This window comes from Equus asinus, chromosome 6, assembly GCF_041296235.1.
Source record: "Equus asinus isolate D_3611 breed Donkey chromosome 6, EquAss-T2T_v2, whole genome shotgun sequence".
NCBI lineage: Eukaryota > Metazoa > Chordata > Mammalia > Perissodactyla > Equidae > Equus > Equus asinus.
Window position 1 is genome coordinate 65,471,461 of NC_091795.1, and position 22,628 is coordinate 65,494,088.

Below are 22,628 nucleotides of genomic sequence, written 5' to 3' on the forward strand. Positions count from 1 at the left end.
AAAAAGAATCCCCAGGACGACAGTGAAGGGAGACTTCAAGACGAAAGGTTTGTAGAAGGCCTAGAGATCAGACTGGAACAGGCAGAAGGCATCAGAAAAGACTTCATGAACATGAAGGTGATGCTCTACATACAAACAATTTTAACTGAAAATATGGTAAGCCTTAAAAATATACAAATAAAATCATGTCCTGAGACAGTATGTTCATACCATTAAATTTATAAACAATGTAGTTAGAGTAACTCAAGCCATTTTCTTGCCAATATTCTAAAAATTATTACCAGGGTGAATTCTTCATTGATGAAGCAATGTAGCTATTTTAAATTACTTTTAAAAGATATTTGCTGGTGAGATTTAAGACAGAGTTCACAGAGATCATCCAAGTACCTGGATGCATCAGACACTGAAGTATTTATCCAGATTTTAATAGTTTAATCCAGAGTTTAATAGTTTCTTCAATATGTGTAGAAAGAATGTTTTATTCCTTCCTAGTAGCTCAAAGTTGAAAAATCATCTGAGAATTGAAAATGCAGGACAGCACATAATAGGCACTTAATAAACATTTGTTGAGATTGCTCTTTCTTTTCCAATCTATAAATAAACAAGAAGAGGCAAATGCAAATAAAGTTTACTATACATTTTATATATGCACACATGTACATAGACAGCCACAGACACACAAATACACTCACAAATATTTAAAATTTATCCTGTAGCTCTACATTAGTTTTCAATTTCATTTTTTAATATATTTCACAATTTTAACTCAAACGATTGTTTCAAAAATATGTTTGCTTAAAGGTACTGGCTGTTGAACAACATAAATATTTGTTAACAGTTGTTGCCATTCTCAGTACAGGAAAAAATAGCTCCCAATGATTAATGATTAACCTGTTGAATTAAAAGAGGCTTATCTCCAAAAGAATTTACAAGTATTTTATTTAATTAGCTTTGATTAAAAAAATAACTAATTAAAATGGACTCTTCTTAAGTAGATAATACAAAGACAAACATGTCTTAAATGCCTCCAAATATAGTACATGCATATCAGAGGTTGCAAATTTAAACATCCACGGGTAGAGTGGTGAGGGAGCAAAATGGAGAATCTGCTCAGTTCCAGATAATGTTACCACGTGAGCTCAGACTCAGACTGCTAACTCATTATTTTTCTCCAAGAGAAAACGAAAATATAGGTTTTTATGTGAATTTTTCTATTTTCAAATCTTGGCAGTAATTCAATTTTTTTCCCAATTATTGCATTAGCTAATCAAAACACGGATGTGTTCTAAATTCAGTTTCTATTACTCTATGGGGCCTGTGGTATATGTCCTCTAAAATCGAAACCTAATTTACCTCTCTGTTATGCAGAACAGTGTATCAAATACAGCTATGCTTGCGTAGAATGAATGAATTTCTTTGAAATAAAAACTAAAGATTTTAATGAATCAATACATACTTATTGAATATCACTTAAGCCAGACCTTGTACAAGGTACTGTGTTGGAGTAAAGAAGTAAGACTGCATATAAATAATTAACGGAAGCTTCCAATCTTTCTCTCTTTCCGTCTTCTAAAAATAGGCATATAATTTATCATCCAAACAAGGACACTTTTGCAAGTGAAAGGAGGCACCATTAACAATTATGCTAATAAAAGGTGTAAACTGGGACCACACCAGACAGTTTGTCAGTCACCCTAACTAAAAAATACTGGTCTGCTTCAGTCTCTTCCCCTCTCTCCAGTCTGCCTACACAGGCTCATACCCTCTAAGGAGGATCCTGCCTTGACAGGCTAGTTCCACAGTACTGTGATGGAGATTAGAAGGAAAAGGAGAAACAGGAAGACAATGGTTGTCTTATGATAGATACAAGAGGTACAATTGTTTTCTGAAATTTTTTGTTTAATTGTTTTGTATTTAAGAGGAGCTGAAGGAGCAGCAATGTGGGATGGCAGTGGATAGGAGAGGGAAAAAAAGGAAAGAAAAATTGCTAAAAACTGTATGTTGCTTTCACATCATTTAATCAAGAGAGGTAAAACACACAAGTTCTTTGAAAATACTTTTCTTGCATGGACTTTAGATTAACACCCTCTGAGACTGAACCAGAGAGGCTATGGTGCCTGCAATCTGGGGGTTAAATTCTATTTTGGGAGAAAAAGATTAACAAATAGTTAACAAAATATGATACAAAATTGAGTGCTAAATTGTGTGATACAATTTATTGTATCACTTCTCATTGTATATAATGGCAGTCCAACCAATGCCCACTAAATCCTGATTAAGTTGTCAGATATTAAAATAAAACTGAAGTCCAGGATTAATCAAAATATTATTTGTCTTTCAGTGACTATCACACAATTAAAACTGATACTTTAAGTTGTAAGTCTAGGTTCCACCACCTCTTTCAGTCAGAAACTACAAGAGACCCCTGGGAAATGGCAAAGACACAGAAGCCTGACCTCCAACAACCGGGATGGGCCAAGGTTTCAAAGAAACCATGAATTTACCACCAGGAGCAAAGACTCTATACTAGAACAAATTATGATTATGAACATGATTATGAATATGAACAGATTATGAGCATATGGAGCATCTACAATATATATAATAGTCCACATTTTCCAACTCCTACACAGACAGAATGATCTGAAAGCTTTTCTCACTCCTTCCATGAACTATCCCACATCCCCAGGATATAACACACACAGTCAGAGTCGGGGCTAGTAGGAAAGAACGAAGGGAGAGAGAGGAGAAGATAAAGCGGGGAGATACACATACACAAACGCTAAATTCATTAAATCATCAAATATTTTGTTCAAGGCAAGCATTCATAGAGTGGTATGGCACCCACAGACCACACTAATGTCCAGATATCCACAGTTTTCTGGGAAAGGCTGTCCCCAATCCAAACAACTTGGCTAAAGACAAGAAAATCCTTTTAGTCAAGCTTTTTTTGTGACTAATGTAAGCAATTTTTAAATATCACTTTAGCCCATACACTTGAGAAATACATTGAGCACCTTAAAGAAAGGGCTATGTAAAAACACAAATCATTATTACTAGTATTGCATTATTGAGCAAAAAGCAGCCCTTTCCAAAAAGAAAAAAAAACCCACTCAAATAAAACCTACATTTGGTTTTAGATTATTAAAAGAAAATGCATTCTTTTGCCCCTATCCTCACTCCCCAAATCCCCAATCCATTAGATTGTCAACTACCCTTCAGAATCCCTAGAGAGCCCATTTTCGAGTGACCTTTAATCAGTCTCCTCTGAGACGCAATCCACTGGACAGAATTCTTCTCCATTTGCCAAAGTTATTTTCTAGCACTCCAAGTTACCACTTTTAGCTTCAGTTCCCACCGTGAACTTTTAAAATTCATTTCTCGTCATTTTGGGGAAATGCTAACTTCAAGAAATATAGTAGCATAGCTATAAATTCTTGTGCAACCACTTACTAAATATTAATTTTTAAGCAAGCTACCTTTACCTGAGAATCAGTTTCCTCACCCCTTGCAAAGTTGTCAAGAAGATTAAATGGGAATAATATTCACAAAGTTTCTGATAAATGCTGTAGGGGATGCAAAAGAAATGGTAGCTATTTGAAAGACAATAGAGAAAGAAGTATTACTCAGTATTTGCTCAGAGAAAAAACAAAAGACTTGCTTGATATATCTTCTACTAAAACTCAGAAGCACCTAAATTAGGAACATGACTTCAAATATTTAAAGGAGGGAAAAACTAGCAGGTTTAGGACAAAGACGTGAAATATCTTCCAGTATTATTGTACTGATTAAGCATTAATATGTTATGAATCTAGAAAGGATAATAGCGTTTATTTCAGTCTTTTCTCATAATAGCAGTACCTTCTATTATCAAAGAGAACCATTCCAACTCATTAATTTTTAATTTAAAATAATTTTTAAATTGAATTAAAAGAGACGTCTTCTAAATGTTCCTTTCGTGGTAAACAGTAATAACAAATGTACAGGACTCTATTTATGGCTTAGGGGCAGCTTACCCAATATTGTATCAAAAGGAAAAACTGCCCTAACAACTATGAAACTAGGAAGTCAGACAGATGGAGACGCAAGGCTAGGAAAACTACCATCTAGGGACCCAACCTACCCTCCAGGAGTCTTTCTAACAAAGACTTCATACACATTGTGATCCTCAAGAGGGGCTAAGAGCCAAATCCACTGCTGCATACCACCAGCTCCCCACTAGCACTGGGGCCTCCTCTACTCTCAGGGCAGGTGACCATTACCATGCATACCAACCATATATTACACTGAACCTTAAAATTTATTTTTTAACAGAACTTACAAATCATCTATTTCCAAGCTCAATATTCTGTCACTGACTGAATTTCTAACCTCTTTGTACTCCCCTGACCTAAAATGGAGCTAGAATGATTTGATCTCTGATTTCTTATCTCATAAATGTATTGGGAGAATCACACATTAACATGTAATGTTAATGCCGTGAGCTCCTTAGAGAAAAGTGCTATTGAAAAACAATTTTTTTTTCCACTGGTAAAATGAATTTCTCCCTTTTTTCCACAGTGCTCTCCTAACCAATGTGAGATTTTATCACAGCTTTCAGTCAAAAAAATTAATGCTCAATATGGAAGTTAAAGAGTACCTACTTTTTTCAAAATGAAAATAACATTGCCTTTTCGCTATAAAAGTAATACATGCCATAAAAAATTCAAACAATACTGAAAGTATAAAGAAGAAAGTGATAATTATTCATAACCCCAATACCTCAACGAAACATTATGAACATTAAGATACGGTTCTATGCATATATATACCTATACACATACTTAATGGGCATATGTATTTTACAGAAATAAGATCATATTCCCTGCCATAATTTTTTTAACCTAATATGTTTTAGAGATCTTGAACACCTACATAATATTGCATTTCATGAAATATCCATGATTAACTGGTCGCCTAAAATTAAAGATTTACATTTTTTCCAGTTATTTATTGTACCACAATGAATCCCTTTGCATTCTAGCTCTATATACTGGTTTCATTATTTTTTAGAAAAGGAATTAGTCAAATGATACACTTAAAATTATGAAAGATATCACCAGATTGCCCCTGGAAAAGTAGAATCAATTTACCCTCCCACCAACAGCAGATGAGAATGCCCATCTCATTCTTTTGTGAAATAATTGTTCCTAATTTTTGACGTTTTGTTTTTTTCTTAAAGATTTGCAGTCTGTGTTTGCTCTTGCTTTGTGGGAGCTCTTTACACAATAAAAAGAATACATCTCTGTCTGCATATATGTCATAAGTAATAATTACCAGTTTGTCATTTATCTTTCAACTTTTTTTGACGCTTTTTGAATAAAGTGACCTTAAATCTTTATTTAATCAATCTATCCATCTTTCAAATCACGGGGTATGGTTTGGGTCACATTTAGAAGGGCCTCCCTTATTTCAATATCATAAAATTATTCATCTGAATTATCAAGGAGTTTGGATTTTAAATATTTAATCCATCTTAAATTTATTTAGGTATACAGTATAAAGGAGAAATTCAGCTTTGTTATTTTTTCCTAAATTCCTATTTAATGGTCTCAGTAATATTTATTTAAGAATCCATCCATTCCTCTATTGAAATTCCATCTTCATCAATGATAAATCACAAATGTTTATGTCTTTCTGAACCCTCTATTCTAAAACACTGATTTATATGCATATTTCTGCACTATCACATTGTTTTGTGTTGCTTTGCACTGTTTTCAAATTATAACAAATACATAACAAAATAATGTAAAATATTAAAACAGGATGGCACACACCAAAAATATTTCCTATCTTGTGTTATTTTCCAATCCCAAAGATATTGAAAAGGTTCAAGAATAAATGAGGCAGATGATATTAATACTAACAAAAACTAATACAAATACTATTTACAGTTTACATAGTGTTTCCACATTATCTAATACTACGTTTACCACACTACAGGGTAGTTATTGTTTCTTATTCAATTCTAATAAGGAGTTAAGATTCATTCAAAGACTTGTTTACAATCACACAGCTAGTAAGTGGCAGAGTTAAAACCTGAACTTTGTATTTCATGATCCTTCCATGACCCCACTAAGTAAAAAATAGAGCAATTACCCATAAAAGCCAAAATTTCTCATTTTTTAATCAAACTACCTTGCCGAGTATATATGTGTGTGTGTATGTACATAAACCACATTTATGTACATAGACACATATATACATCATATACCTATAATACACACACTCATATATACCTTTATTTAAATGAGGAAAAAAATTTTAAGGCTAATCTGACATTCCTGAAGCTTTGATAATTCCAACAGCATTACGGACTCTAACTATGTAGCAGAATAACAATGAAACAGAAAAACTAAAAATTTGGACTATATTTTCTAAGATACAGTTACCTTTGGTTTCCCAAATAGAAGTAGAAAGTAAAAATATTTTATATTTTAATAAGAATGTTTCCTTATTTAATAATTGATTATTAACTTGAAAGAGATCAGTTTTGTATACATCACAAAACAGATCCCACTATCAGACCACTAGGAAGGATCCAGAAGCAGGAGACTGTAGCTGTGTGTATTAAAAGTCCAAGTCGAGCCTAAGATTCATGGGGGGAGAAAAACTACCATCATCACATGTAAGAGTATAGAAGGCAGAGGGGTCTACAAATTTCTCCAGGAAACCATGAGATACCAACTACCACAGGGTCCTGTCACGTAGCCCAGCCAGGAGAAAAAAAAATTTTCAAAGAATGGCAGCAAGGTCTCACCAATACATTCTCCAAATTTAAGCTGCAATGTTAGCCAGGAATCCTGATTCACACTAGGTTACTGCAATGATATATAATAACTATTGACTTCCTATCTTTTAAAGGCTTATACACATTATATTGTATATATTGCATACAACAAACTGCATGAGAAGTATTAACTCGTCTGCTCATGCTGTCAAACGAAGGATGATGTGCTAAAAAAGTGCAAATGAAGCTACAATACGCCCAAGCGCTGATGAGATTTTACAAATACCACACAGTTATATCATATACTATGACAGCCAAATTTGGATCAGGTAAGCCCTGAAGAGAATCTTTGAAAAAATTCATTTCAGTAGAGGAAAGAGATGACAGTGGAGAGAGAGAAAATGGTTTTGGAAGAGACACAGCATGATGAGGCTTCTTTGATTAGAGGTCAGGGACTGGCTGGAAAGGAGACTCTGCCCACAGAGAAATCAGAAGCAAGAGATCTGCTGCGGTGCTTGCAGAGTGCTCTCTTGTTACCCAAAGAATCTGAGTGATGTTACATGAAACACAGAAGCCGCCAGCACCTCATTTGAGGTGAAGGATGTCATCCTATACTTCTCCCCAGGTAGCTTGACGGTATCTCTTTCCAGGCATGATGAATCGATAGCAGACACAACCTCTCCATAGAGCAGCTTTTATTTTTTAAAAGGAAGTACGTTCTCAAGTAACAGAACCCAGAGAATGAAATATGCACACCTTTCCCTAGTTAGAGGTAAGCACAAAGGAAGCCTGACTTTCAAAATAATTTGTTTTCCACAATAGCAAAAATAAATACACAGAGAGAAGATTAGGATCATATTTTATATAGCAATGAATCATTAAGTAGAAATATCTTGTGAGATTCATTTTAATTTCTACAACATTCAAAGGAATTCAAACAGTGAAAAGATACCTCAAAAACATAAAACACTTTGCAGGTCATACATTTAAAAACACACAACACTTCTAAATAATAAAGGTAAATATAGAGAATATTTTCTTTTCTAATATATGAGGAAGTAAGACACTATCTAGAGGTTTGATTTATTTTCCAAAACTCAAGATTTTTCCATATATTTTTTGTTAGAGCATGAACAAATTCAGGAAGTAAGACTGATCTCATCTTTGAAAATTTACAAATGAATAAAATCACTACTTGATTTTTTAAATTAATTTAAAATTTAGATTAATGGCTCTACTAAACCATGAATATATTATACATATCAGGTTTTTGTAACTATAAAATATTTTATTTTTTCTATCATCAGGAAATTATATTCATCTAGAAATTAATTCCTGAGATAAATGGATAACTCTATCTATGGGTTCCCTCATAGTATTAGAAATTTTCCCCTCATTCTAGATATCCTTCGTGTACTATTAGTGTGCTACCGCAGTGATGATTTAGGAAATGATATTCTTGTATAAAACTTTCCCTTTCTATCAAGATTACCAAGACCAAAAGTATTCTTTTATTTAAAGCTAGAAGTTTAAAAATTAAACTGATACTTAAAACAAAAAACAAAATGAACTAAAAAAGGCAGGAAAATCTATTTTTTGTATTCATGAATTGCTGAACATACTAAATATGTAAGAAATAAATCAAATGGAAATGTTTAAACATAGATCTTTATATGTTTACACGATGAAAACTTACAGTTATTATTCAAGTTATTTATTCCAATTATAGTGGGCTGTGAGACAGACTTGTGATTGTGGCGCCCTCTGCTGGGTTTTCCAGCCACAAACTCAACCTAATACCACAGCATAAAATCAAATATTTGAGGCATCAAGTGAAAAAGTCAAATCCTTGATCACTTTAAGCCTTGGCAAAGGTTATATGAAAGTTATAATCAATATTTGCTTTACTGGAACAGGACTTTACCAATTTATCATTAGGTAAAATATAGATACAGATTTTTCTTTTAAAAAGAGTATAACATTAAAGTTACACCAAACAACATGTTTTAATAGGTTTTATTTTTGACATCACTTCTATCGCTTTGCAATATATTCAGGTTTTTAAGACCATATTCATGACATGACATTTTAATAAATTACTATTTTGATAATTTGACCTATTTTTCCTTCCCTGTTAGTTCAATCAAAATAGTTTATTTTAACATATTGGAATGACCCTTAATAATATTATCTTCATTATTAGGAAAAAACTGAAAGAAGTTTTAGAGGTACTCATCACCAGTAATAATTAACAAATAGTATCCATTTATTGAATGTCAACTATGAGGAATGTAGAATGTTACGCACTTTCTGTACATTATATCCAGTTGTAAGAGATGAAAAAAATTGAGGCTCATGGAGATTATATGAATTGCTCAAGACGAATTTCAGAGCAAAGATTCAAATGTAGGTGGGTCTCATTCCAAAGACTCAAACCTTTCTACCAAAGGATAGACAGCAGTGAAAAAATACCTTTAACATGCGATTTCTCCATTTGTCAATGCAATAACAACTAGGGGGTAGGGAAGAACAACTTGATGGGAAAAAAATCTTAGAGAAGTATAAGACAGTTATTCATGTATAAAATAATAGCTTGGACCTTTAGGAAAATATTTTTATTTTACATAATGCTGCCAGCTAGTGGCCCTATTTCATACTGAGCCACTGGGAACAATATTTGATTTTTACATTTCTGAATCAAAAATTTCACATATAACATTCTAGGATCATAGTCCTAACTTACGTATGCATAAGACTGACAATGATATTTAACATTATTCCAGAACTAAAGGAGAATGTCTCCTCAACCACCATTAGCATCCCTTGCCTAGTCTTGGCAAGGGATTTTTATTTTTTATTTTATTGGGGTTCCCAATAAAAATATGAGATATGCCTAAGTGGGAGAGAATTCAGCAAGTGCCAACATGTAGAAACTAAAAGGTACACCTGTCACTATCCATGAAAAGGAAACTCACATTATTTTAAATACTTTGAAATAAGTTTAGGATATTTATAGATTCCTCAGTGACAAAATACATAGATATTTTTCTCTACGATCAAAAGCTTGCCATAATGTGGGCATAAAAAAAAAATTATTGCCTGAAGTTTACCAGACATTATTCTATGCAGATCTAAAATGAGAAAGCATTTGATAAAGTAGTATTATCAGCAAGGTATGTTATTTAAGTTCAGACAATAAGTAGTTACAGTTCTGAAATTTGCTTTGAGAAAAAAAGTATTTGAATACAATTTTTACATTTAAAATGATCATATTTCACTGATAATTCATTACCTTAAGAGAAATATTCTATACAACACACATGAAGGAGTATACAGCTCCTATATGGGTATTGTTTAATGCAGTGATGCAAAGACATTCTTGGCTGATTTCATCATATGACATTAGTTTATAATTATTTAAATGTTATTCTCAGTGGAGCAATCTATCACAACTTAGAGGCTTAGATGAAAAGATAAGATATTCTATAATATTATAATATTGCATAAAACAAAAACATTCTGGTATTAAAGTATATTAGCAGCAAAGAAAACATATTCTGGGTTTATGCTATAGTGAAAGAGAGAAGCAGAAGGAAATGGAAAAGAAAGCACCCAAAACACAGCAAACAAGGAAGAGACAGGCCTTCTGTTGGGTTAACTGAGGTCAAAAAGGAAACAAAAAACAAAAGGGACAGTACTGGAGAGTCCACTGTTCCTTCTGACCTACATTCTGTCACTCACACTCATTCACACACACAACTGCAACTTGTAAAAACTCCCTTATCCCATTAGTAGGTGCATCTTTTTTTTTAATTTTATTTTGCTGAGGAAGATTCATCTGAGCTAACATCTGTGCCAATCTTCCTCTATTTTGTATATGGGTCGCTGGCACAGCATGGCCACTGATGATGGTGTAGGTTCGTATCCAGGAACCAAACCCAGGCCACCGAAGCAGAACAAGCCACACTGAACCACTAGACCACAGGGCCGGCCCCTAGGTATGTCTTACATGAGGCTTATTTTGCAGCTATAAACAACAGATGTTTCTATTACACACACACACACACACATTAGTCAGTATAATAAACATTAGTGAGAAAAAACGCCAATAATAAATTCACTTTTTAAAACACTAAAAATATTTCTATACAGCTAGCATACAACTTACAAACGTTTCCTGTATTGTCAAAGCTGGTAAGAACATCTTCAACATTCAAAGATCCATTATTATGCCTAGAAAGGAATAAAGCATTTTATTTAATGATTCTGAAATATTAACATTTATTAATTTTTTAAAACGCTGAGACTGTGCATTGTTACACATTCAAAACTAATAAACCCTTCTATGTTATATTTTTTAAATATTTTCTGCCCACTAGAGGGAGAAGGAAAAGAAATAACAGAATATGGTCCTCAGAATAGTTAATGTAATGACATTTCTTGACGATTAATCCACATTTTACAGTATTAATGAATAGTTTTCTTGTTGTTGTTGTTTTAGTTACATAAAAGTGAGGTAAATTATTAATCTTTTTAAAGACAAGAAAAAAAAGAAACCAAACCTTACACTTTGAGAATCTCAAAAGCAAAATAAACAAGGAACCTCCAGAACCACACTCAATGATACAAAAATTTCCTCAATAACACCCCAACAAATTCAAAACTTCAGTTACAAGGAACTAACCAATCTTCAGGTCTGCACATTCCCTCTATAGGGAGTTCTAAATTTCAGAGAGCAAGTTTTTTGTATCTTTTTCCCACTAATCTTAATTCCACGCCCTTTAATTCTAACTTCTCTTCACTTAACAGTCTTATAAATATTTAATTTGATGACCAATATTTTAACATTTATAAAAGATACTAGGCTTCATATACAAATGGACCCAACTGTCAATAGGTCATAGGATTTGGGTTACTTTTCCAGAGGTGATAAAAAATAGGCATTACTGCATCTACAATCTTCTACACTCTCCCCTATATCACATATAGCTGTAGTTCTCTAGGATGTTATAATAGTTTAAAATAACCATTAATAATTCACAATAAAATCTACTTCATCAACACTACTTTAACTTTGTCATTAAAACTTATCATAAATGATAGTGCTGGGGACTAAACTCCGTCTCCCTCAAATTTCATATGTTGATGCCCTAACCCCCAGCACCTCAGAATGTGACTGTATTTGGAGATAGGGCCTTTAAAGAGGTAATTAAGTAAAAATGAGGTCATTTGGGTGGTCCTAATCCAATATGACTGGTATCATTATAAGAAAAGAAGATTAGGACACACAGAGATAACAGGGCATGTGCACAGAGGAACAACCATGTGAAGAGGCAGCAAGAGGGCAGCTACCTGCAAGTCAAGGAGAAGGGCCTCAGAAAAAACCAAACTGCAACACCTTGATCTCAGACTTCTAGACCCAAAACTATGAGAAAATAAATTTGTGGTTTAAGCCATCCAGTCGGTGGTATTGCTTTGAGAGCCCTAGAAAATTAATACATAGAGTAAGAGAATACACATAAACTATATGACCCTTTTTAGCAGAACTTTTTATTTCTATCATAGAGACTCAGTTCTTTGATAGAGTGACTAAATTTGCAAAAAGTTATTTGCAATCATCACTGGTCAAATAAGCACTGGGCTCAACAGTGTCTTACTCTAAGGAAACCAAGTTACCAACCACAAATCAAACTTTCATCATAACATAATGATTCTGTATCTTCTCTGTGCATACAAGATTCTAGGTGTAGATGAAGTTATTTACTCTAACATGGAAAACCACAGTATATGTGTGAGACGAGAGGAAAAGGAACAAAGTATTTAACATCTAAATTATAAGATGAACCTATTATAATGATCAGCAATACTGCGAAGAACTCCAAAAACTTTTTCCTAAAGATAAAATGAATATATGGTTCCTTCAAGAAAAAACTGCTCATCATCCTATCTATACAGAGATAGCCACAGCTAGTATTTTGGTACATAGCCTTCAAGTTTTATTCCATGCTCATATAGCTTTCATTACATAACTGAGAGTACATTGTCCATACTGTTTTGCAATTTGTGTTTTTCATTTAACTGTAACATACTGTAAACAGTTTCCCACATCAGTAAGTATTCTCCTGCAACAGGATTTTAATGGCTGCCAAGTAGTTCAATGAATGATTGTTTTCACAATCATTTATTGAACCAACACTTTACATTGGATTTTTAGACTGTGCCCAGTTTTGCGCTATTATGCATACTGTTGCAGTGAACATCCTTGTAGAAACATCACTGAGCCCACTTCTGATTATTTTCCTAGGATAAATTCCTAAAGGTGGAATTGCCTTTAGGGTCTAGTTTTAATAGACATTCTCTCACGTTCTCTCTCTCTCCCTCTCTTCTCTCTCACAAACACACACAAACACACTCTCTCTCTCAATTCAGAATGAAATAAACATTTGAAATGAAATCTGAGACAAGAGTAAAAAAAGGTGCAGATATTTTGCAAAAAGTTAATTATTTCTAAAAAACAAAAACTGGGACAATTGAAGCAAAATGCATGTTTAAAAGTTAAAAGCACTATTCAAAATTAAAAGTGCGATTTTTTTCAGACTTATCACTGAAGCAGAACTTGCCTCTCCTTGAAAGTATTATTTCTTGAAGCCAAGAAACAGAGTGAACCCTATGATATTCTTTAATAGGGTAGGGAGTAGGGAGACAGTAAAACTAATCCTATACCTCTACATAACTTACAACAATGAAAATCAATTATCTATGAAGCCTAGAAACCCTAAAAGATGGCATCTCATGAAAGAATAATATCAATAATCATTGTCTTCAATAGTATAAGAACTGGTATTGATTATAGGAAAACTGCCACGAAAGCAGTGTGGTAAAGATTCAGTTTGATTATTTCAAGTTCCCTTTCATTTGTCCCAAATTCAAGGACTGCTCTTTGTTCACTGAGTCATCTACTTTAGTCAAGTGTCAACTCTACAAGATCTTGTTTACCCTCAATGTTTCAACTGTTTACCAAGGTCCTGCCTGAGGAATGTGGTTAGATAGTAATACCTACAAGGAAGGGGCTTTATCAAACTTCAGTCTTAGCATTATACTGGTAATTAATGTTATATAACAATGACAACTTTTTGCCAACATATCCAGGACATAAAAAGTTCACTCCATCTTCTTCCTAAACTCCAAAGCTTTACATTGTTTCCCAAGCCTTTAATTACCAATAGCCATCTTAAGTGTTCTCACCACAAAAAAATACATGGTAACTATGTGACCTGATACAGGTGTTAGCTAATGCTATGGTGATGATCATATAATGATAATGCAATATAGGTGTATCAAATCAAAACATTGTACACCTTAAATTTACATGTTATGTCAATTATATCTCAACAAAGCTGAGGAAAAAAATTACCGATAGCCAGTTTCTTCTTCCTAAAGCTAACCAATTTTTTTCACAGCACCTAAAGCTATCCTAGAACTGAAGACCTTTGAGTTTCTCCTAAGAATCGCCTATGGAGTAAAGACCAAGGAGCAAGTCACTGGGGCAGATAATTACTTGAAGAGCGAAAAACAACAAATCTACTAGAGGAGAAGTTTGAAGCCTGAAGGTATCAAGAGATTGAAACTACAGGATAAAAGTAAGCCAGGGCATAATATGACACCAAAAGCACAAACAACAAAAGAAAAAATAGGTAAGTTGAACTTTATCAAAATTAAAAACTACTGTTCATCAAAGGATACCATCAAGAAAGTGAAAAGACAACCCAGAGGATCGGAGAAAATGTTTGCAAGTTACATATTTGATATGGGTCTAGTATCCAGAATATATAAAAAAACTTTCACAATTCAAAAAAAAAAAGACAAAGAACCCAATTAAAAATGGGCAGAGGACATGAATAGACATGTCTCCAAAGAAGATACAAAAATGGCCAATGAGCACATGAAAACACGGACAACATAATTAGTCATTAGGAGACTGCAAAGTAAAACCACAGTGAGATATCACTTCATACCCACTAGAATGGCTATAATAAAAAATAACAATCAAAGAAAAATAACAAGTACTGGCAAGCACGGGGACAAACTGGAACCCTCACACATTCCTGGTAGGTAAAACAGTACAGCAATTGTGGAAAACAACTTGGCCATTCTTCAAAAAGTTAGAGTTACCACATGGCCCAGCAATTTCACCTCTAGAAACATACCTAAGAGAATTTAAAACTTATATATTCACACAAAAACATGTACATGAATGTTCATAATAGCATTATTCATAATAGCCAAAAAGTAGAAACAACCCAAATATCCATCAACTGATAAATGGATAAACAAAATGTGGTATTATCCATACAATGAAATATTATTCAACCATAAAAAAGGAATGAAGTACTGATAAATACTATAACGTGGGTGTATCAAAAACATTATGCTAAATGAAAGAAGCAAGACATAAGGCCACATATTGTATGATTCTATTTATATAAAATGTCCAGAATAGGCAAATCCATACAGACAGAAAGTAGACTAGTCGTTGCCAGGGGCTGAGGGGAGGAGGAAGATGAGGAATTACTACTAATGGGTATGGCGTTTCTTTTTGGGGTGATGAAGAATTTCTGGAATTAGACAGTGGTGATGGTCACACAACATTGTGAATATACTAAAAACTACTGAATTGTATAATCCAAAATGGTTAAAATGGTGAATTTTAGATTATGTGAATTTTATCCTGATTAAAAAGAAAATTGGTCCCAACAAAACAGAAAAAGTAAGCCAGAGAGTGAAATGGGCCCTAAAAGGCTGCAGAAGAACAAAGAGGAGAGGTTTTCAGACGGAAAAGGTCTAAAAAGGTCTAAAAAACATGATTCTAGATGCAACTTGCTTTGGAGCTCTTTCAAAAGTAAACAGAGAAAGAGATTTTTTTCATTCTTCTATCTACTAGTTATAGAAAACTAGTAGATGATCTCTACATGTAATTTATAAAAATCTGAAAAAATGTCAAGGGAACATTCAATTTACTGAAACTTTGAATATATGTACTTGTAAGCAAGCTACATAAATGATCATGATTGCAGTTCAAAACAAACAAGAAAACTAAGTTATGTTTAGCCCATATCTATGATTTAAGGTCCATGAAAACAAGACTCAGTGGATTATTCTTTTAATTTTCTGCATACACTGGATCATATTTTAAGGTTCTATAAAGTTCCTTCAAAAATACAAAATAAGGGGCCAGCCCTGTGGTTGAGCGGTTAAAGTTCTGCGCACTCTGCTTCGGCGGCCAGGGTTTGCGGTTTTGGATCCCAGGCATGGACCTACTCCACTCATCAGCCATACTGTGGAGGCATCCCACATACAAAATAGAGGAAGACTGGCACAGATGTTAGCGTGGGGCTAATCTTCCTCAAGCGAAAAAAAGAAAAAGAGGAAGATTGGCAATGGATGTTGGCTCAGGGTGAATCTTCCTCACCAAAAAAAACACACAAAATAAAATGCAGGAGAACAAAAGCTGTTTCAATATTCACCTCTGCTGTTAATATCACTACTAACATTAAAACTATACTTTTACGTCTAATTTCATAAGCATATCATTCCCATCACCAGCTTCCATTTAGTGAGCACTCACAGAGTACATACTAAATTCAGTGGAGAGAGAGTTTATTTTTTTCCTTTCCCTAGAGAAGCAATATATTATCTCACTACAATGCATTTGTTGTACTAGAAAGATGCAACTCAGTCAAAGACAAAATCATTCTTGACTTCTTGCCCATTCTAAGCTCCCCAGGACAAGTTGAAAGCCAAGAGTGCTAGGCTTCCAATTCAGTAATAACCAAGCAACAGTAGTCTTATTCAAAGAAAGGAGGACAATTCAGGCCTCTCAGCTTTTTCCACACCTAAGAGATGTATACATTCATAAATAAATAACTCAGGCACTCCGATCATTCCAAATATAATGGAAGTATTTTAAAGCTTCCAGAATACGTAAATTCCTACTGCACTCAAATTAAGTTGAAATATGGAGGGTGAGGAACAATTTCTAGTAGCTATATGGTAAACTCTATACAATAACAAACTGCAGCTTACAAGACAGGGAGAGGGAATTTTTACTGAAAGATTTTTAGTATAAACATCTCCTGGTATATACTAGTCTTCTACACATGCATGTATCTAACAGCAAGAGCCTCTTCTATAAAGCACCAGAAAGACAAGAAGACTTTACCAAAGAATAAAGTTAAGAGTCATACCCTGGATTTTAATTTCCTAACTCTCAATACTCACTTTGGAATAAAGTGTCAACCATCCTCAGACATACAGAAAAGACAACAGATCTTGGGGATTTCATAACCTAAGTTTTACATTGTCCAGATTTTTGTTTCTGATGAAAAGTCACCAAGGGAAATTCTTTATTCCTTCATTTTAAATATCATCATATAAAGCTGACAGAAAATAATGGTCAAAGTTTCAATTTAGGCCACTGCTTATATACCTTTTAATAATATAAACAAGATACAACTACATACTGTGAATTCACAAATATCTAGTTATTTATCCTCTTAGGGTATTCATTTCAAGACTAATAAAACTTCAAAGGAACAGAAATCAATATGTAGGGAAATTTTAAGAAGGAGAAAACTAGTAACAAATATTGATAAGTATTAATCACCATATATGCATCATCTCTGTTGAATTGTGGTAGGTGATCTTAGCAATAAGAACTGAGAAAGTGAAAAGGGGGTTATATGTATGATTTGTAAAGAATAAAACATCCCAAATGCTCAGTTCTTTATTAAAATCCAGAAGGAGATCCACCATATAACATGCATTGATCATTATTCCTCCCCCTGGGCATTGTGAAGGCCTTCTCAGCAGCCTCTGATGATTCTGCCTTGCATTTTCTCCCCTCGTATATTTTCTAGTGCCTTTGCCTCCATCTGGAATGATTTCTCCCAGAACTTTCACATATCTCCAGATCCAGTTAAATTCCTGCTCAAGGCCTTCCCATCTCTAAGCTCCTAACACATGTGAAGTCTTCCTCTCATTAGGAAATTAGTTATGCACTGCCTGGTGAGAGTTAACAGAAGGAATAACTTTCCTTCTTATTTAGTTATTTTTTTTTTATTTAACTTTTCACATATTTAAGCTCCTTGGGGATAGTGCAGCTTATATTTCTGTTATCTACACAGAAGGTGCTATTAAATATTTACTGATTTGAATTTACTTAAAACTATTCATCACTTTTTAAAAATAATTCCATAGTGTTGATTTAACAAAGAAAAAATATAGAGAAAGATGATGGTACTCCATTCCAAAACTACTTTCTAAACCACTACTTTGGGCTATTGCAACTAATTTTTTAAAACTTTTGAATGCTCACAATTCAAATACTGAAGAAAATAGATAAAGGTAGCTAAAGAAGTGTCATGGAAACAGATTGAGAAAAGAGTTGATCTGAGATGGCAAAGGAACAAGAATGCAGATCCATGTTGGGCGCATAACAGAAAACAAGGAAAAGTGGTGACCGTAAAAATCAACGTGAATAAAACTGGCAATGGAACGGAATGAACTATTCTTAGCAGAAATCCTCCCCTACCTAAGCAATTTCAGTAGTTTCAGCAATTTCCTAAACGATAACAGGATTATGGAGTGAGAAACAGAATGCTCAGAATAATCAGTGAGGAAATTAGTTTATCTAGGCCTCAATCCCTTGATGGTAAAATGAATAAATGGATACATGATTGCCTCACGAGAGGCAGAATGTGCAGAAGTTAAAAGTGCAGGCTGTAACTCTCATTATATAAGATGTTACCAATGGAGATCGCTGGGTGAAGGGTACATGAAACTCCTTGTACTATTTTTGAAACTTCCTGGGAGTCTGTAATTATTTCAAAACCAAAGTTTTTAGAAGTACAGGCCATGGAACCAGATCACCGGGATTTGAATAGAGGCACAATCAATTATTGGCTGAGTGACCACAATCAAGTTATTAACCTCTGTGGGCTTCACTTTCCTCATCTGTAAAATGAGGATAGTAACTATTTACCTCATAAGGTGTTGTGTGGATTAAATAAGCGAATACAGGTAAACCACTCACAACAGTGCTTGTCACATATCAGGCACTCAACAGTCAGCCAAGTTAGAATTTTTTAAAATTTATTCTAAGATCACGTTCAGCTCCAGAACTCTGTATGTTTAAGCCATTATTATTTTTGTATTACTAATGTGGAGAGATATTAACTGGTTTGAAAAAAGAGAAAAAATCTTGGCAGCCATCATGGCCAAAATTTTAGCTCGGTCACCTGTGTTCTCTCCATAAATTAGGATTCAATGTCATATTTATATAGACATACTTCTTTTTACTGTCAAAAATGGATACATCACAAAGAATCATGCTGTTAAGAGAGGAGTCTCAGTTCACATTCTAGCCCGATTTCCTGCTACATCAGGGTCAGCTCCACCAGGTGGAGAGCCATGCCTTATTTTGAAAGCTCTCAAGAACAGGTTTCACATTCTCTCCAGCTACCCCTTCCCACGGCCTTGAAGATGTCAGGAAACTACTCTCAGTACGGTTTACGCTTATTGCTTCTTGTTACCAGTGGACATAGCAGATAAGTTTTAGAACTTTATACCTGAAGACCCTGCCTGGATCACTCTGTTTCTCCTTCTCTTTAATTTCCTTATAGATACCATCTTCCAATTGTTTCATCACCTTCGTTCCTACTTCACAGAGTTATTGTAAGGATTACATGAATTAGAGTATTTCAAAGCACCTAGCTCTGTATCTTGCACACAGCAGGCATTTAGTGCATTTTTCTTTCCTTCTTAACCAAGCACTAAACTAATTATCTCCATCAGAATGTAAAGCGGTTGAGGTATTGTAATTAGAATCTCATAATGAATGTAGAGGCAAGCTCACAAATCGCTAAGTTTTTATCTTCCATGTGGACTTTTCAGTAAAGCAAAATTATGAAACCAGATCCTAACTGTTCTTCCCTGTCCAGCCCAGTCAATTTTTATCCAAATCCCAAATTTTTAGCTATTATAGTGTTTTTTAAAGCTTAGATATTTTAACTAAAATAGTTCAAGACACATACAGACATCCTTTGTAAAAACTTTTTCTTAATTATTCCTAGCCTTACCTAATCTTTTTGAGTCACATTTCCACCTAAAAGGTTTTTTCGCTCCTCTTAGAGTTACTGTAAATGTGCTCCTCCCTACCTTTCAAAATGTGAAATCTTGTCAAAAAGGCAGACTTTATAAAATCAAACACCTACAGAAATATTGCAACATGCTAGACTATGACTGTGAGAGAAAATTAATTTGGTAAAAATGGTATCTTGTTACTTCAGTTTGCAACTCTCATCTCTTTTCTAATAATTTTTAAAGCCAGAACAGTCTGTATCCTTCTCACAATACCAGTGTTTTCAGCTGAATTTTCTCCTTCTAATCTTAAGGTTCTACTCTGAAAGTGACAAAACATGAATGAGAAAAATACCAAAGCTTGACTTTTTTCAGATAATTACTACAGGAAGTTTGGAAAAATTCTGTTTTCACTTTCAGCCTTCTTTGCCCCAAAAAGAACTTGGCTTTTTGTCATAATCAAACACTATGAAAGAATGGTTAAATGAACCCTTTGATTTGCAACACTCTTTATCCTCAAATGCCACTACATTCCTGAGAATTTTTTTCTTTAGTCTGAGAATACAGCAAGAACTAGTTAAAGCAGGAGGATTTCATAACACAAAGTTGCAAAACGTAAATTCTGATAAAGACTGCCTGCACACTCAACAGAATAAACAATAAGATTCTTATTACATTGTTTTCCTTCTACAAGAGAAAAATACCTTAAAAACAATCTTAACTAGAGTGATGATTACCTTAAGGAAACACTGTATTCAGGATAGAAGACACTTGTGTATTGGACCCATGCACCAACTCCCTCTTCAGTTTCCCTTTTTTTGGCTTCGGTTACTGAAAACAGATTAAATGATTCAAATCTTCTTATAGACACATGTCGTAGACAATCATCCAGATGTTTTTGTTTCAGAACCTTTGAAATAAAACCAAATATTGTGGTCATATTATATAAATATAAGTTAAGTGTTCAACGTTTAAGTGGTAAGGGGACTTTCATTTCTGATAATGGCAGATTAGATCATTCAGACAAACCTCCTACTGAAGACAACTAGAAAAGAAGGATAGAGGACTGATAGCAACAACACGGCCAAATGAACTGTCCCATTTATCTCTCCCCCTTTGAACTACAACTAAATGGACATTCATTGACTAATGGAGAATACCCACACAGCACCACAGGATACCTGAGAGACCCAGGGAGCTAAACATCTGAAGGTGGATGGACTGGCTCCCCAGGAAGTGGTGGAGACAGGTGAGCACTCCCCTATCCCTCCCCAGCAGCCCTGTGCACATGCCCAAATGCCCTCCTAGCCAGCACAAGCACCTGTAGTACTGCTGTGGCCCTGAAAGTGGGAATGCACATCAGTGCAACTGTGGGAAGTGGCGGTGGCAGCCCTTGGCTTACGCAAATGCTTTCCCAGCTAGTGGAAGAGCCCACCCTGCTGCTGCGGTCCCAACAAGTGGCCCATGATCAAACCCTGAAAAGAAGCACCCCCACCAAGCACAGCAGCTGGTGCAACCCTAAAAGGTGGTGTCAGATGTACACACACACATGCAAATGCTTTCCCAGCCAGTGCAAGTGCCCAAACACCACTGCAGACCCACAAGGAGGAAGGTGCCTTGGCATGGCAGCAGCCCTGAGCTCCTGAGTAACTGCTTTCCTGGCTGGGGGGAGCACCCACCATACCCAAACAACTTCCAGCAGATGGGATGGGGTCAGAAACACTGCTCCTGCTTTCCCCTAGAGTAGCAGGCAGGGGGACAGCCCGGTGGCACAGTGGTTAAGTTTGCACGTTCCGCTTCAGAGGCCAGGGGTTCGCAGGTTCAGATCCCAGGTGTGGACATGGCACTGCTTGGCAAGCCATGCTGTGGTAGGCATCCCATATATAAAGTAGAAGAAGATGGACACAGATGTTAGCTCAGGGCCAGTCTTCCTCAGCAAAAAGAGGAGGATGGCAGCAGTCAGCTCAGGGCTAATCTTCCTCCAAAAAAAAAAAAAAGAGGGGCCAGGCCCGTGACCAAGTGGTTAAGTTCACACGCTCCACTTCGGTGGCCCAGGGTTTTGCCAGTTCAAATCCTTGGTGCAGACATGGCACTGCTCATCAAGCCATGCTGAGGCGACATCCCACATGCCACAACTAGCAGGACCCACAACTAAAAATACACAACTATGTACCAGTGGGCTTTGGGAGAAAAAGGAAAAAAATCAAATAAAATCTTAAAAAAAAAAAAAAAAAAAAAGAGTAGCAGGCAGAATCTCTGACCTGATACTACCACAAATGCACCAGCAAAAGATTAGTTCATCAAACACCATGAGAAACTACAGCAACAATTCAGAGCAGAAGGAGAATGACAAATCTCCAGAAAAGAACCTTGAAGCCACAGAAATTTACAATCTAAATGACAGAGAATTCAAAATAGCTGTCATAAAGAAACTCAACAAGTTACAAGAAAACTCAGACAGACAGTTCAGTGAGCTCAGGAATAAAATTAATGAACAGAAGGTGTACTTCACCAAAGAGATTGAAACTATAAAAAAATAACCAAGCAGAAATTCTAGATGGAGAACATAATTAATGTGATAAAAAATAATCTGGAATCCTTTAAAGATAGAGCTGATGTTATGGAGGGGAAACTTAGTAACTTAGAGGATAGAAATATAGAAATGCTTCAGGTGGAGGAGAAGAGAGAACTAAGATTTTTTAAAAATGAAGGAATTCTTCGA

General features: G+C 34.9%; 1 protein-coding gene across 6 annotated transcripts in view; it reads right to left on the reverse strand.

The window, feature by feature from the left end:
- The window catches only part of CAMKMT (calmodulin-lysine N-methyltransferase), a 372,589-nt gene that overhangs the window by 337,001 nt on the left and 12,960 nt on the right, over positions 1 to 22,628 (reverse strand). For all 6 annotated transcript variants that reach the window (XM_014833329.3, XM_044772352.2, XM_070512170.1 and 3 more), the window contains exons 2-3: positions 20,644 to 20,816; positions 10,938 to 11,002 (exon numbers count right to left, since the gene is read on the reverse strand). In XM_014833329.3, the coding sequence (XP_014688815.1) occupies positions 10,938 to 11,002; positions 20,644 to 20,816 (238 nt within the window). The remainder of the gene's footprint in view (positions 1 to 10,937; positions 11,003 to 20,643; positions 20,817 to 22,628) is intronic.